The sequence below is a fragment of the Chiloscyllium punctatum genome, chromosome 16, assembly GCF_047496795.1.
Source record: "Chiloscyllium punctatum isolate Juve2018m chromosome 16, sChiPun1.3, whole genome shotgun sequence".
In the NCBI taxonomy this organism is placed as follows: domain Eukaryota; kingdom Metazoa; phylum Chordata; class Chondrichthyes; order Orectolobiformes; family Hemiscylliidae; genus Chiloscyllium; species Chiloscyllium punctatum.
Window position 1 is genome coordinate 38,880,049 of NC_092754.1, and position 14,203 is coordinate 38,894,251.

At 44.1% G+C, this 14,203-nt stretch overlaps 1 protein-coding gene across 10 annotated transcripts in view; it reads right to left on the reverse strand.

Moving 5' to 3' along the window:
* Positions 1 to 14,203, reverse strand: part of nphp4 (nephronophthisis 4) — a 431,145-nt gene that overhangs the window by 275,577 nt on the left and 141,365 nt on the right. For all 10 annotated transcript variants that reach the window (XR_011962716.1, XM_072586737.1, XM_072586731.1 and 7 more), the window contains exon 5: positions 11,560 to 11,715. Coding sequence is in view for 9 of the 10 variants with exons in the window: in XM_072586737.1 (XP_072442838.1) it covers positions 11,560 to 11,715 (156 nt within the window). In the remaining variant the exon portion in view is untranslated. The remainder of the gene's footprint in view (positions 1 to 11,559; positions 11,716 to 14,203) is intronic.

The window sequence follows — 14,203 nt, forward strand, 5'->3', positions numbered from 1 at the left end:
ATGATAGTGGAGGAACAATGGCAGATATTTCTGTGTATAATGCAAAAGATGCAGGATCAGTTCATTCCAAAAAGGAAGAAAGATCCTAGGAGGAGGCATGGGTGGCCATGGCTGACGACGAAAGTTAAGAAACATATAAAGTTAAAAGAGAAAAAGTACAACATAGCAAAAATAAGTAGGAAAATGGAGGACTGGAAAGCTTTTAAAGAACAACAGAGGATTACTAAGAAGGAAATACGCAGAGAAAAAATGAGGTACGAAAGTAAACTGGCCAATAATATAAAGGAGGATAGTAAAAGCTTTTTTAGGTATGTGAAAGGCAAAAAAATAGTTAAGACTAAAATTGGGCCCTTGAAGACAGAAACAGGGGAATATATTACAGGGAACAAAGAAATGGCAGAAGAATTGAATTGGTACTTCAGATCTGTGTTCACTGGGGAAGACACAAGCAATCTCCCTGAGGTAAAAGTGGCTGAAGGACCTGAACTGAAGGGAATTTATATTTGCCAGGAATTGGTGTTGGAGAGACTGTTAGGTCTGAAGGTTGATAAGTCCCCAGGGCCTGATGGTCTACATCCCAGGGTACTGAAGGAGGTGGCTCGAGAAATCGTGGATGCGTTGGTGATTATTTTCCAGAGTTCAATTGATTTGGGATCAGTTCCTGCGGATTGGAGGGTGGCTTAATGTTGTACCACTTTTTAAGAAAGGTGGGAGACAGAAAGCAGGAAATTATAGACCAGTTAGTCTGACCTCAGTGGTGGGAAAGATGCTGGAGTCTATTATAAAGGATGAAATTATGACACATCTGGATAGTAGTAATAGGATAGGTCAGAGGCAGCATGGATTTATGAAGGGGAAATCATGCTTGACTAATCTTCTGGAATTTTTTGAGGATGTAACTCTGAAGATGGACGAGGGAGATCCAGTAGATGTAGTGTACCTGGACTTTCAGAAAGCTTTTGATAAAGTCCCACATAGGAGGTTAGTGAGCAAAATTAGGGCGCATGGTATTGAGAGCAAAATACTAACTTGGATTGAAAGGTGGTTGGCTGTTAGGAAACAAAGAGTAGTGATAAACGGCTCCATTTCGGAATGGCAGGCAGTGACCAGTGGGGTACCGCAGGGATCAGTGCTGGGACCGCAGCTTTTTACAATATATGTTAATGATATAGAATATGGTATTAGTAATAACATTAGCAAATTTGCTGATGATACTAAGCTGGGTGGCAGGGTGAAATGTGAGGAGGATGTTAGGAGATTACAGGGTGACCTGGACAGGTTAGGTGAGTGGTCAGATGCATGGCAGATGCAGTTTAATGTGGATAAATGTATGGTTACCCACTTTGGTGGCAAGAATAGGAAGGCAGATTACTACCTAAATGGAATCAATTTCGGTAAAGGGGCAGTACAAAGAGATCTGGGTATTCTTGTGCACCAGTCAATGAAGATAAGCATGCAGGTACAGCAGGTAGTGAAGAAGGCTAATAGCATGCTGGCCTTCATAACAAGAGGGATTGAGTATAGAAGTGAAGAGGTTCTTCTGCAGCTGTACAGGGCCCTGGGTGTGGTCTCACCAGGGCCTGTACAGCTGCAGAAGAACCTCTTCACTTCTATACTCAACCCCTCTTGTTATGAAGGCCAGCATGCTATGAGCCTTCTTCACTATCTGTGTATAGTTCTGGTCTCCAAATTTGAGGAAAGACAGTCTGGCTATTAAGGGAGTGCAGCGTAGGTTCACAAGGTCAATTCCTGGAATGGCGGGACTACCTTACGCTGAAAGACTGGAGCGACTGGGCTTGTATACCCTTGAGTTTAGAAGACTGAGAGAGGATCTGATTGAGACATATAAGACTATTAAAGGATTGGACACTCTGGAGGCAGGAAACATGTTTCCGCTGATGGGTGAGTGCCGAACCAGAGGACACAGCTTAAAAATACGGGGTAGACCATTTAGGACAGAGATGAGGAGAAACTTCTTCACCCAGAGAGTGGTGGTTGTGTGGAATGCTCTGCCCCAGAGGGCAGTGGAGGCCCAGTCTCTGGATTCATTTAAGAAAGAGTTGGATAGAGCTCTCAAGGATAGTGGAATCAAGGGTTATGGAGATAAGGCAGGAACAGGATACTGATTAAGGATAAAAACAATGACTGCAGATGCTGAAAATCAAATACTGGATTAGTGGTGCTGGAAGAGCACAGCAGTTCAGGCAGCATCCAACTGATTAAGGATGATCAGCCATGATCATATTGAATGGTGGTGCAGGCTCGAAGGGCAGAATGGCCTACTCCTGCACCTATTGTCTATTGTCCCAGGAATAAGAAACCGCAGTTATGAGGAGAGGTAGAAGCAGTTGGGACTGCACTCCTTGGAATGCACAAAGCTGAGAAGAGATGTGAGGTTTACAAAGTCATAAGTGGGCTGGAAAGATTTGACTGTGAGAAAAAAAGCTAGCATGATGTGAAAAATAACATTTTCACAGAGTGAATAGGTAGAGTATGGAATGCACTGCACTGCCTGGCAATGTAATTGAGGCAGGTTCAATTGAGACATTCAAGGTGGCATTGGATAGTTATTTGGGCAGAAACGGTATAGAGGGATGTGGTAAAAGACAGGAGATTCGCACCAGGTAATGGAATTGGTGCAGGCACAATGGGCCAGATGACCTCCTTCTACACTGTAACAATCCTGTGATACTGTGAAAAATCAAGCTTATTCAAAAACCTGACTTTAAATCAGCAAAAGCTGCCAGTGAACTGAGAAACTGAGCCCAGGCAGAAGTGAGGACTGCAGATGCTGGATATTAGAGTTGAGTGTGTGGTGCTGGAAAAGCACAGGATGTCAGGTAGCATCTAACGAGCAGGAAAATCAACATTTGGGGCAAAAGCCCTTCCTAGGGAGTGGAACGGAGCCCGTTTCCACCTGACAACTGCTGCATCCTCATCATTTCATATTTTACTTTATTGTAAATTACCTACTTGTGTTGCTTTAAGTCAACTTTCTGAAATGCAATGCACAAGTAGTTCCTGAAAAAATGTTTCAGATGCAAAACTGTATCTAATACGCATCACTAACAAAAGGTAGTCAAATTTACAAACTAACAGTAATTCAGTTATTTTGCTTAAGCCTCCCATACAGATTGGCAGCATGAACTCTCAGCTGTGGTTCTTGGTAAAAAGGAAGAAATACAGTACGTACTTTGAGAACACAGAGAGCAAGGCCATTTCACAGAAAGTTAGTCTGATAGGCCTGAATCCCTCATGACTGAGCAGCAGCTGTGATAAAACTCAATTTGACCACTTGAACAGGACAGAAGTAGGAATGGTCAAGGCCAAACAACTGTTTTTGGCACTACAGTTAGGAGGTAAGCTTGAATAGCCATGACAGTTGTGATTATTTCTGTGCCTGTCAGAGCTCTCTGCACTCCAAGACACAACTTAGAATATGCAGCGTGCACCTGAGTTTCTCATGGCAAACATTTTAGAGATTTTTAACTTTGCCAGAATCAGAGAGGCATAAACTATGATTAGTTGCATGTTGTCCCTGCTCTGCTTTTCTTTCTCATCCTTTTTACTCTCTGTCCTTCCCTCTCTGTACATCGTACTTCTAATATTTACTTCCTTCGTTACTATTACTCTTCCCTACCTATTCCTTTCTAATTTACTCTCACACACTCAATGTGATTTTCTTTTCTTTGCCTTCTCTTTTGTTTTCCTCTCTCTCCTGAAGCCTGCTGCTTTCATTCTGCTTTATGTGACTCACTTCATTTTATTCCAGGTTGTCAAGTGCAAGAACTAAACAGGCAGGGGAGGAGGCCAACAATGCTCAAACACATACAGCATCAGGGTTACTTAAAAAGAGCAAGCGGGGGGGGGGTTAGGAGGAGTACATGGAGGATGGAATTTTCTGGTCCCACAAGGAGGAAGGTAATACAGATAATTAGGTGTGGTAATGACGTACAGAAACTCTGCCTCCTTTTCACCTCCATGAGAATATGTTCAGGTAGGAAGGACCATGGTCAACCTTCCTGCCTCACCACCAACTATACCCTTAAGTGGTTAATTAAGAGCCTTAGTCATTCCCAGATTTGAATTAACCTATTTGGTGAGTCTATTGTTAAGTGGTACTCTTAATAACTGCTACCCTAAGGCAAGCCATCAACTCGTGTGGAGGTAAAGGGAGTTTCCTTCCTTCAAGATAATCATTGTCAGGTCAAAGCACTAGACACCGAAGGGAGCTCACCTTCTGGGAGCTACCCCTTTGTCGGTGCTTCTGTCCACATCTCTGCTGCCTCTGGTACAACCCTCAAACAAAGAACTCCCCTCAACCCCACTCCACTCACCTTTGACTTGGGTCCTCCACACTCGTGGCACACAGATTTCTCCCAGCAGCAGCCATATCCGTGCCCTTGCCAACTCTGAGCCCAAGAGCTGCCAGCTTCTGGCTGACCAGCAGTTTTTCCTGAATGGGAATTCTGCCCCAGAGGGTCTGGATTCCAGGGGAAGGCCCCGGTAGCCTCATCATTACCTGAGTGGTTCGATGGGCCTTCCCTGGAAGGGGCAGCACAGTTCTATTTCCAGGTCTCCAGCACTAATAATTCCTTCAACATCCCAGCAAGATTCCACCAATAGAGTGGTGCTGAAGGAATACACAATCAAAAGAAGGGCTACTGAGGCTTTCTGCAATGAAGAGGCAACTGCCTTTCTGCAAAGTTCACCAGAATCTACTGAGCTCACATACATGCCAACACTGCAAGGAAAAAGAAGAATGAGTAGGGTTTGTCCCTTTGTTCCAATCCAAATATCCATCATTCTTCTGATGACATAATTAGAGAAACTTGGATGTATGACTAGTTTGGAGAATTACCATCTTCTCAAATCATGATTTCAAAACATTGGACGCTGCGAGTTCATTAAGCTTATGCTTCCTACAATATTTTTTATTCACTCATGAGACATGGGGATTGCTGGCTGGCCATCCCTATTGTCATTGAAAAGGTGCTGACAAGATGCCTTCTTAAACTGGTACAGTTCACATGCTGTAGGTTGATCCACAATAACCTTAAGGAGGGAATTCCAGGATTTTGACCCAGCGACAGCGAATAAACAGCGATATATTTCCAACTCAGTTGGTGGTGTTCCCATGTATCTGCCTCCCTTGTTCTTCACAATAGAAGCGGTCGTGCATTTGCCAGGTTCTGTCTAAGATCTTTGGTAAAGTTCTGTAGCGCATCTTGCAGATTTTACACAATTCTGCTGCTGAACACGAGTGATGAAGTGAGTGACTGCTTGTGGATATGATGTGAGTCAAGTGGCCTGCTTTATCCTGGATGGTGTGAAGCTTCTTGAGCATTCTTAGAGCTGTATTCATCTCAGCAAATGGAGAGTATTCCATCATACTGCTGGCCTCTACTTTGCAGATGGTGGTCAGACTTTGGGGAAACAGAAGTTAAGTTAATCACCACAGTATTCCTAGCTCCTGATCTGCTCTTGTAACCACGGTGTTTATGTGATGAGTCCAGGTCAGTTTCTGGTCAATGGCAACCCCAAAGCTGTTGATAGTGGGGGATTCAGTGATGGTAACACCATTGAGTGTCAAGGGTCAGTGATTAGATTGTTTTTTTATTGAAGATCGTTATTGCCTTGCATTTGTGTGTCTTGAATCTTACTTCCTACTTGTCAGCCCAAGCCTGGATATTGCCCAAATTTTGTTGCTTTTGAGTATGGATTACTTCAGTATCTGAGGAGATGTGAATGGTGCTGAACATTATTCGCCCATGATTGCACATCCCCACTTATGACCTTATGGTGGGAGGGAAGGTCATTGATGAAGCAGCTGAGGGCACTACCCTGAGAAACTCCTGCAGAGGTGTCCTGGAGCTGAGATAACTGACCTCCAACAACCATAACCATCTGCCTAAATGCCAGGGATGACTCCAACCAGTGGAGAGCTCGCCCCGTTACCCATTGATTCCAGTTCCTTGATGCCACACTCAGTCAAATGTGACCTTAATGTCAAGGACTGTCACTGTCACACCACCTCAAAATAATCTCCTTTCCACTTATCATTAAGAAATAAAGGAAAAACTTGCATTACTGTATCACCTGTTCCTCCGCACAACCCTGCAAAGCAATTCACGGTCAATAACGTTGATCTGAAGAGCATAGCAACTAATTTGCAGACAAGATCTCACAAGCAACAATGAGTTATCTGCTTTGGTGGCATTGGTTGCAGGAAAAATGTTGTCAGGAGACTGCGAGAGTTCCCTCCTGTCATGCCACAACCTACTGTGCACCCACTTGAATACACAGACACACATGAGATTAAAATTTCACGTGAGAGACAACACTTCCATGAATGAGTCACTGTCTGAGTAAACCACTGTTATATCAGCCTGGAATATGTGCTTATGACCGAGGTTTGAACATCAACCTATTGACTCCAGGTTGACAGTATCACCAAGATGACAAACCTTTTTTTTCCCTGTCCAGGGCAGCGAGAGACAGAGTGGAGGTGACTTGGAGACCAGGAGGGTGCCAGGAAGGTAAGGATTTAGCATAAATTTGGGCAGCAGCTAAACCCGAGAGACAACACTTATAGTATCTCCCCTCCCGCCCCCACCCCCTAACCAGGAGAAAAACAAACATTCTGTAAGGTAAGGTTTTTATTTTTTCTCTTTTCTTTCATATACTTAAGTGCATTGTTTGGTTTTAGTTGGTTGATATAAAGCTAAGGCTTACAATGGCAGGGGACCTCAGACCCATGGCATATGCCTCTTGCTTGATGTGGGAGCTCAGAGATGTGGCTGACGTTCCTGACTCTTACACTTACACGAAGTGTGTCCAGCTGCAGCTCTTGTTTGATCACGTGACGGCTCTGGAGCTGTGGATAGACACACTATGGAGCATCCGCGATGCTGAGGAGGTCGTGGATAGCACGTTTCGTGAACTGGTCACACCGCAGGTTAGAATTGCTGAGGGAGACAGTAAATGGGTGACCTAAAGGCAGAAAGAGTAGGAAGGCAGTGCAGGTCATCTCCCTCCAAAACAGGTATACCGTTTTGGATACTGTTGGGGGAGATGGCTCACCAGGGGAGGGAAGCAATTGCCAAGATCATGGCACTGTGGCAGGCTCTGCTGTTCAGAAGGGCGGGAAAAAGACTTGTAGGGCCATAGTCACAGGGGATTCTATTGTGAGGGGAGTAGATAGGTGGTTCTGTGGCTGAAAACGTGACTCCTGGATGGTATGCTGCCTCCCAGGTGCTCAGGTCAGGGATGTCACCAATCGGCTGCAGAGCATTCTAAAAGGGGAGGGTGAACAGCCAGTTGTCTTGGTGCATATAGGCACCAACAATAAGTAAAACACGAGATGAGGTCCTGAAAACAGAATTCAGGGAGCTAGGACCGAACTTAAAAAGGAGGACCTCAAAGGTAGTGATCTCGGGATGACTACCAGTGCAACATGCTAGCCAGCGTAGAAATGAAAGAATAAGCAGGATGAACACATGCCTTGAGGGATGGTATAGATCTGTTGGACACCGCGACAGGTTCTGGGGAAGGTGGCACTATTACAAATTGGATGGTCTACATCTGAACCAGACTGAAACTAATGTCCTTGGGGGAGTTTTTGCGACTGCTGTTGAGGAGGTTTTAAATGAATGTGGCAGAGGGCTGGGAACCAGTAGAGAAGACAAGTAGACAGCGAGGTGGAAACTTGAGACTATAAGAATCATGAAGTTAACATTAATAAGGGTAGGAGTAGGCAGAGAGAGCAGATGAACACAAAAGAACTGGTGGCCTGAAGTGCATATACTTTAATACAAGGAGTATAGTGGGTAAGGCAGATGAACTTAGGGCTTGGATTGGTACCTGGGAGCATGACATTATTGCAATCACAGAGACCTGTTGTAAGGCAAGGCATAGATGCTTCAGACAGGACAGGGAGGGAAGTAAAAGTGGGAGAGGAGTTGCATTGCTGGTCAGGGATGATTATCACGGTTGTGCTAAAGGAGGACACGATGGAGGGCTTGAGTAGTGAGGCATTATGGATGGAACTGAAAAACAAAAAGGATGCAGTGACATTTTTGAGGCTGGATTACAGGCCTCCCAACAGTGAGCGGAAGGTAAAAGAACAAATAGGTAAACAGATGAAGGAAAGGTGTAGAGGCAACATGGTAGTGGTGATGGGAGATTTTAATTTTCCCAACACTGACTGGGATACACTTAGTGTCAGAGGTCTGGATGGGGCAGAATTTGTCATAAGCATCCAGGAGAGTTTTCTAGAGCAGTACAGCAATAGTTTGACGAGGGAAGAGGCCAGATTGGACCTGGTGTTGGGGAATGAGCCAGGCCAGGTGGTAGAAGTCGCGGTGGGGGATTTCTTTTGTACCACCACATATGACCACAATTCTGTAAGTTTTAGAATACTTTAGAGAAAGATGAGGGTGGCCCTAAGGGAAGAGTACTAAACTGGGCCAAGGCCAATTATATCAAAATTAGGCAGGAGCTTGGAAACGTGGATTGGACACAGCTATTTGAAGGGAAGTGCAGGATAGGTATGTCCTATTGAAAGCAAAGATAGGAAAAGCAAGATTCATGAACCATGGATGACAGGAGATATCGTACAACTAGCCAAGAGGAAAAAGGAAGCGTACATAAGGTCCAGGCAGCTAAGAAAAGAATGGGCCAGGAAGAGTATCGGGAGAGTTGGACCAGTCTTAAACGAGGAATCAAGTGGGCTAAAAAGATCATAAAATACTTTTAGTGAGAAGAATTAAAGAGAATCCCAAAGCTTTTTATCCTTATATAAGAAGCAAGCAGGTAACTAGAGAAAGGATTGGTCCACTAAAGGATAAAGAAGGAAGGCTGTGTTGAACCTGAGAGAATGGGTGAGGTTCTGAATGATTACTTTGTATCAGTGTTCACTGAGGAGAGGGACATGATGAACGTTGAGATTAGAGATAGAAGTTTGATTATTCTGGATCACGCTGACATAAGTAGGGGAGATGTGTTGGGTAGGCCAGAGGTTATTAAGGTGGACAAATCCCCAGGACCAGATGGGATCTATCCCAGGTTGCTGAGGGAAGCGAGACAGGAAATAGCTGGGGCCCTGACAGATATCTTTGTAGCATCCTTAAACATAGGTGAGGTGCCAGAGGACTGGAGGGTTGCTCATGTTGTCCCCCTGTACAAGAAGGGCAGTAGGGATATTCTGGGTAACTACAAACCAGTGAGCCTGACGTCAGTGGTGGAAAACTTGCTGGAGAAGGTACTGAGGGATAAAATCCATTTACATTTGGAAAAGAATGGGCTTATCAGTGATAGGCAACATGGTTTTATGCAGGGGAAATTGTGCTTTACCAACTAGATTTCTTTGAGGAAGTGACCAAGTTGAAGGAAGGGCTATAGATATCATATACATGAACTTTAATAAGACGTTTGATAAGGTTCCCCATGGCAAACTAATGGAGAAAGTGAAGTCACATGGTGTGCAGGGTGTTCCAGCTCGTTGGATGAAGAACTGGTTGAGCAACAGGAAACAGAGAGTAGTAGTTGAAGGTAGTTTTTTGAAATGGAGAAAGGTGTGGGCGGCACGGTGGCACACTGGTTAGCACTGCTACCTCACAGCATCAGAGACCCGAGTTCAATTCCCGACTCAGGCGACTGACTGTCTGGAGTTTGCACATTCTCCCCATGTCTGCTTGGGTTTCCTCCAAGTGCTCCGGTTTCCTCCCACAGTCCAATGATGTGCAGGTCAGGTGAATTGGCCATGCTAAATTGCCCGTAGTGTTAGGTGAAGGGATAAATGTAGGGGAATGGGTGGGTTGCGCTTCGGCGGGTCGGTGTGGACTTGTTGGGCCGAAGGGCCTGTTTCCATACTGTAAGTAATCTAATCTAATGTGACCAGTGGTGTTCCACAGGGATCAGTGCTGGGGCCACTGTTTGTGAGATACATAAATGATCTGGAAGAGGGCACTGTTGGTATGATCAGCAAGTTTGCAGATGACACAAAGATTGGTGGAGTAGCAGAAAGCATAAGGGACTGTCAAAGAATACAGGAGGATATAGATAGGCTGGAGAGTTGGGCTGAAAAGTGGCAGATGGAATTCAATCCAGGCAAATGTGAGGTGATGCATTTGGGAAGTCTAATTCTAGAGCAAATTATACAGTAAACGGAAGAGTCTGGTGAAAAGTTGATGAGCAGAGAAATCTGGGAGTTCAGGTCCATTGTGCCCTGAAGGTGGTTACACAAGAGGATAGAGTCATCAAGATGGCATATGGTATACTTGCCTTCATCGGACGGGGTATTGAGTATAAGAGCTGGCAGGTCATGTTAAAATTGTACAAGACATTGGTTCGGCCACATTTAGAATACTGTGTACAGTTCTGGCTGCCACAATACCAAGAGGATATGGATGGTTTGGAGAGGGTGCAGAGAAGGTTTACGAAGATGGTGCCTGGTATGGAAAGTGCTAGCTATGAAGAGAGGTTGAGTAGGTTAGGATTGTTTTCATTAGAAAAAAGGAGATTGAGGGAAGACCTGATTGAGGTCTACAAAATCACAAAGGGTATAGACAGGGTAGATAGAGATAAGCTTTTTCCCAGGGTGAAGGATTCAATAACGAGAGGTCATGCTTTCAAGGTGAGAGGTGAAAAGTTTAAGGGGGATACATGCGGCAAGTACTTTACACAGAGGTGGTAGGTGCCTGGAACGCGTTGCCAGCAGAGACAGTAGAGGCAGGAACAGTAGATTCATTTAATATGCATCTGAACAGATGCATGAATATCTGGGAAGCAGAGGGATACAGATGCTTAGGAACTGGGTGACAGGTTTAGACAGTGGATTTGAATCGGCTCAGGCTTGGAGGGCCGAAGGGCCTATTCCCAGGCTGTAAATTTTCTTTGTTCTTTGTTACCTGAGAAAATAGCAGTTCTTCATAATAGGTCAACATCAGCCAATCTGGCAAAATCTACCAGGAATAGAAAAAAAAGGCTTGGTTTTATTGTAGTTTGACCAAGGTGAGAGAGCTGCCAAAAAACAGCAGAAGATCCCGGGCTACAGGAATGAGGTGGAGACATTTAATTTAAGGGGCCAGGTCATTTGCTAGCACATAGTTCAGAATAGCACAGAAAGTGTGGATTTGATTCCCATTCCTGCTGAGATAGACTCAGGACTTGCCTTCCTCACCTTGAAAGACAATAGCAAAACTGCGTAAAAACAATGACTGCAGATGCTGGATTAGAGGTGCTGGAAAAGCACAGCAGTTCAGGCAGCATCCGAGGAGCAGTAAAATCAATGTTTCAGGCAACAGCCCTTCATCAGGAATACAAGCAGAGTGCCTGTAGGGTGGACAGATAAATGAGAGGAGGTCTGCAAAACTGCAACTACCAAAGAAACTGCAGAATAGACAGTTCAGGCTGAAACATCAGCAGACAATGAGCAAAGTACCTTTTTCTGGGCACAGCACACGTCAGTGCATGAGTGTAATCAAAATAAAATCTAAAATCATCGCGGACTCCAAAAGTTGGCTGCAGCCAGTGAGTACAATGGTTTCCGTAACTTACTTGTCGGTTTAGAAGGTGCAACCAGCCCTGGAACTGTTTCTGACCCAGCGATCAACATGTTTTCTGGGATGAGGTGACTAGCTTCCATTAGTGGAGGATGAGACGAAAATGAGTAAGAAATAGTGCTTCCTTCAATCAATGTCATAAATGTATTCTCTAAAGCAGAAAAACAAAAAATACATCAGTGAGTTATTTCGTGGCATCCAACAACATTTCAGTTAATTTTCAATCAGTTCTGAAGATAGAAGGACCCACAATTTCCTGCTACTCTCCAAGTGCCAGTCTCCCACCACACTCCCAACTTTGAGCAATTTTCATGGAGAGTAGACTGGGTGAGGGAGCATGTGAGGCAACAGCTACATACCTGTAAATTAAAGGGTCCATTAAGGTCACTCTAAACACTGCAATGGGACTTTTCTAATTGGTATGTGGACCCTGGCAGCAGCTGAAAGCTGGAATTTAGTAAAGGTGAAGGGAAACAGGGATGGTGGAGTGGGAACTGCACTGATCCATTCTGTATCAAACTCACCTACCCACTACTGTCACAACTCTGACCACTGACTGTCCTACAAAGAGGCTGCACTCTCCACAATGGCAGCCTGGCAGCTGCTACCATCCGTGATTTTAAATATGTGCCACATCGCTTCAGAGGGTGCTTCCATCTTGAGGGGTTGTGTCTATTGATCTTCTAATGTTGGGAACTGCCCTTAACCCCCCCATTCTCCATTGCAGGGGGCTCCCAAAAGTAAGAACTTCATTGGCCACTGCCTCAAAAATCTCCTCTGGGTGCCTGACTCACATTCCTGACCAATGAGGGGATGAGCCTTGAAAAGCAAGGCACCAGATCAATAATTGTTTTTTTAAAGTCCAGAACATACCGTGAAGCATTTTGATTTAGTGTGTTGTCATCCATTTTGACCAAGGGACCCGGGAAATAGGATGCAGTATTTACATTTTGTTATAACATTATAAGGTTAGTGTCATTGCTACAATTTTCAATACCCTGGGGACATGGGGAGGGGGAGCAGGTGTCAGAAGAGAACGCATCAAGGATGGGTTGGCAATCTTACCAATAACAAACACAATAGCGAGAATGCAATTAAAGTACTAAAGGAGGCAGTCAAGAGAAATTTTACACTTGCACTAGCTTTTTGCCAATAACAGAGGCGATTTGCAGAATCAATAATGCAGCCTTCCCAGAATGCACCCCGCCCCGAATGGAATGCTGAGCTGCTATTCCAAACACAGTTCAGTATGACAAAAGATTTCTGTTCCTCATTTGTTGCTGACAGTGAGTCTACAAGCAATAAACATGGGAGAAAAAGCGTCTGCATTTGCAGGAGTAACAAACAGTGTAACATTACAATGTTCTTAGCAAGGCAGTTATGGTAGTTCCTTCCTGAGACCACCACGACTTCAGGGGGTGATAGATCTCCCCCATCCCCCCTTGCATTTTTCTCAGATGCAGTTCCACCAGGTCACCACCACTCAAACCTCTGCAGCCACAAGGAAGACTGCCAACTGCTCACCATACATAATTAAGCAACAATTTCTAAGAAGAGTTTCAATTTGGACCCCTTTAGAAAGTTTAACCAGAAAGTTCATGGATCCAGGCTTGCTGTCGGAAGTCCATCTACCATTAATGCAAAAACTAAAGTCGCAAGACTCCACTCAGTTTGCTCATGTTTCAATCCGGACACTAATTAGCTATTTGAATGCAAGCAGCAACAAAAAGTAAGTTTCAGTGGCTCAACACAGCTTAAGTTCAAATAGTACTTTTCTTTTTCTCTGCACAGAGGCTGCCAGACCTGCTGAGTATATCCTGAACTTCTTCACTTGTTATAGTCAAACCACAAGCACCATAACAGTGACGAGTGGAGGATGTTGAAATATTGACAGAACAGTTTTGAATGGAACGGTAACTGCACACAGGACAATTTAAACATTAGTTTTTAAACATGTCAAAAAGTCAGGGAGGATACACACCAGATGCAAACACACTGATAAAGCCTTTAATCTTGTGGTATCCTTTTTGAAGTTACAAGATTTATTAAGAAAAATTAATTAGCACTTGCTCATTTTGCGAGATCAATCATGAGAGCATGTGTACACCACACACAGAGACAGGAGACAATCTGAATGAGCGGAATGTAAGGCAGCTCTTGAAAATCAGTACAAACAATATTTTAAGGTCAGGTAGTATGATCTGAGCTACTGAAGCTCAATAAGAGTGTGGAGATAATATTGAAGTGGTCTCAATAGCAGAAGACATGCTGTGCTGTTGCCAGCTTCAGAAAGGAAAAACAAGATAAAAGGCACTTGGTTAAAATGCCCATGAGGACTAAATTAATTATTATGCTAATGATGCAAATTAAGCTTCTGACAGTTCCACAATCATTCTACACATGTGGAAAACTGTATGAATTATAGATCAGAGTTAAACTAGATCAAGTAACCGGATGTTTTCACATTGCGTGCATGTTGTAGCTTGTGGCCCAAGGACACAAACGTTTTGACCAAATATAAATGACCAGAACTGCAAGGGCCAAGCAACATGAATGGAAAATATGGTTGTATGGATCTGCTATTATATCTGTCTATTGGACAGGTTAAACTAAGATCCCATCACTCTCCTCAGCTGGAA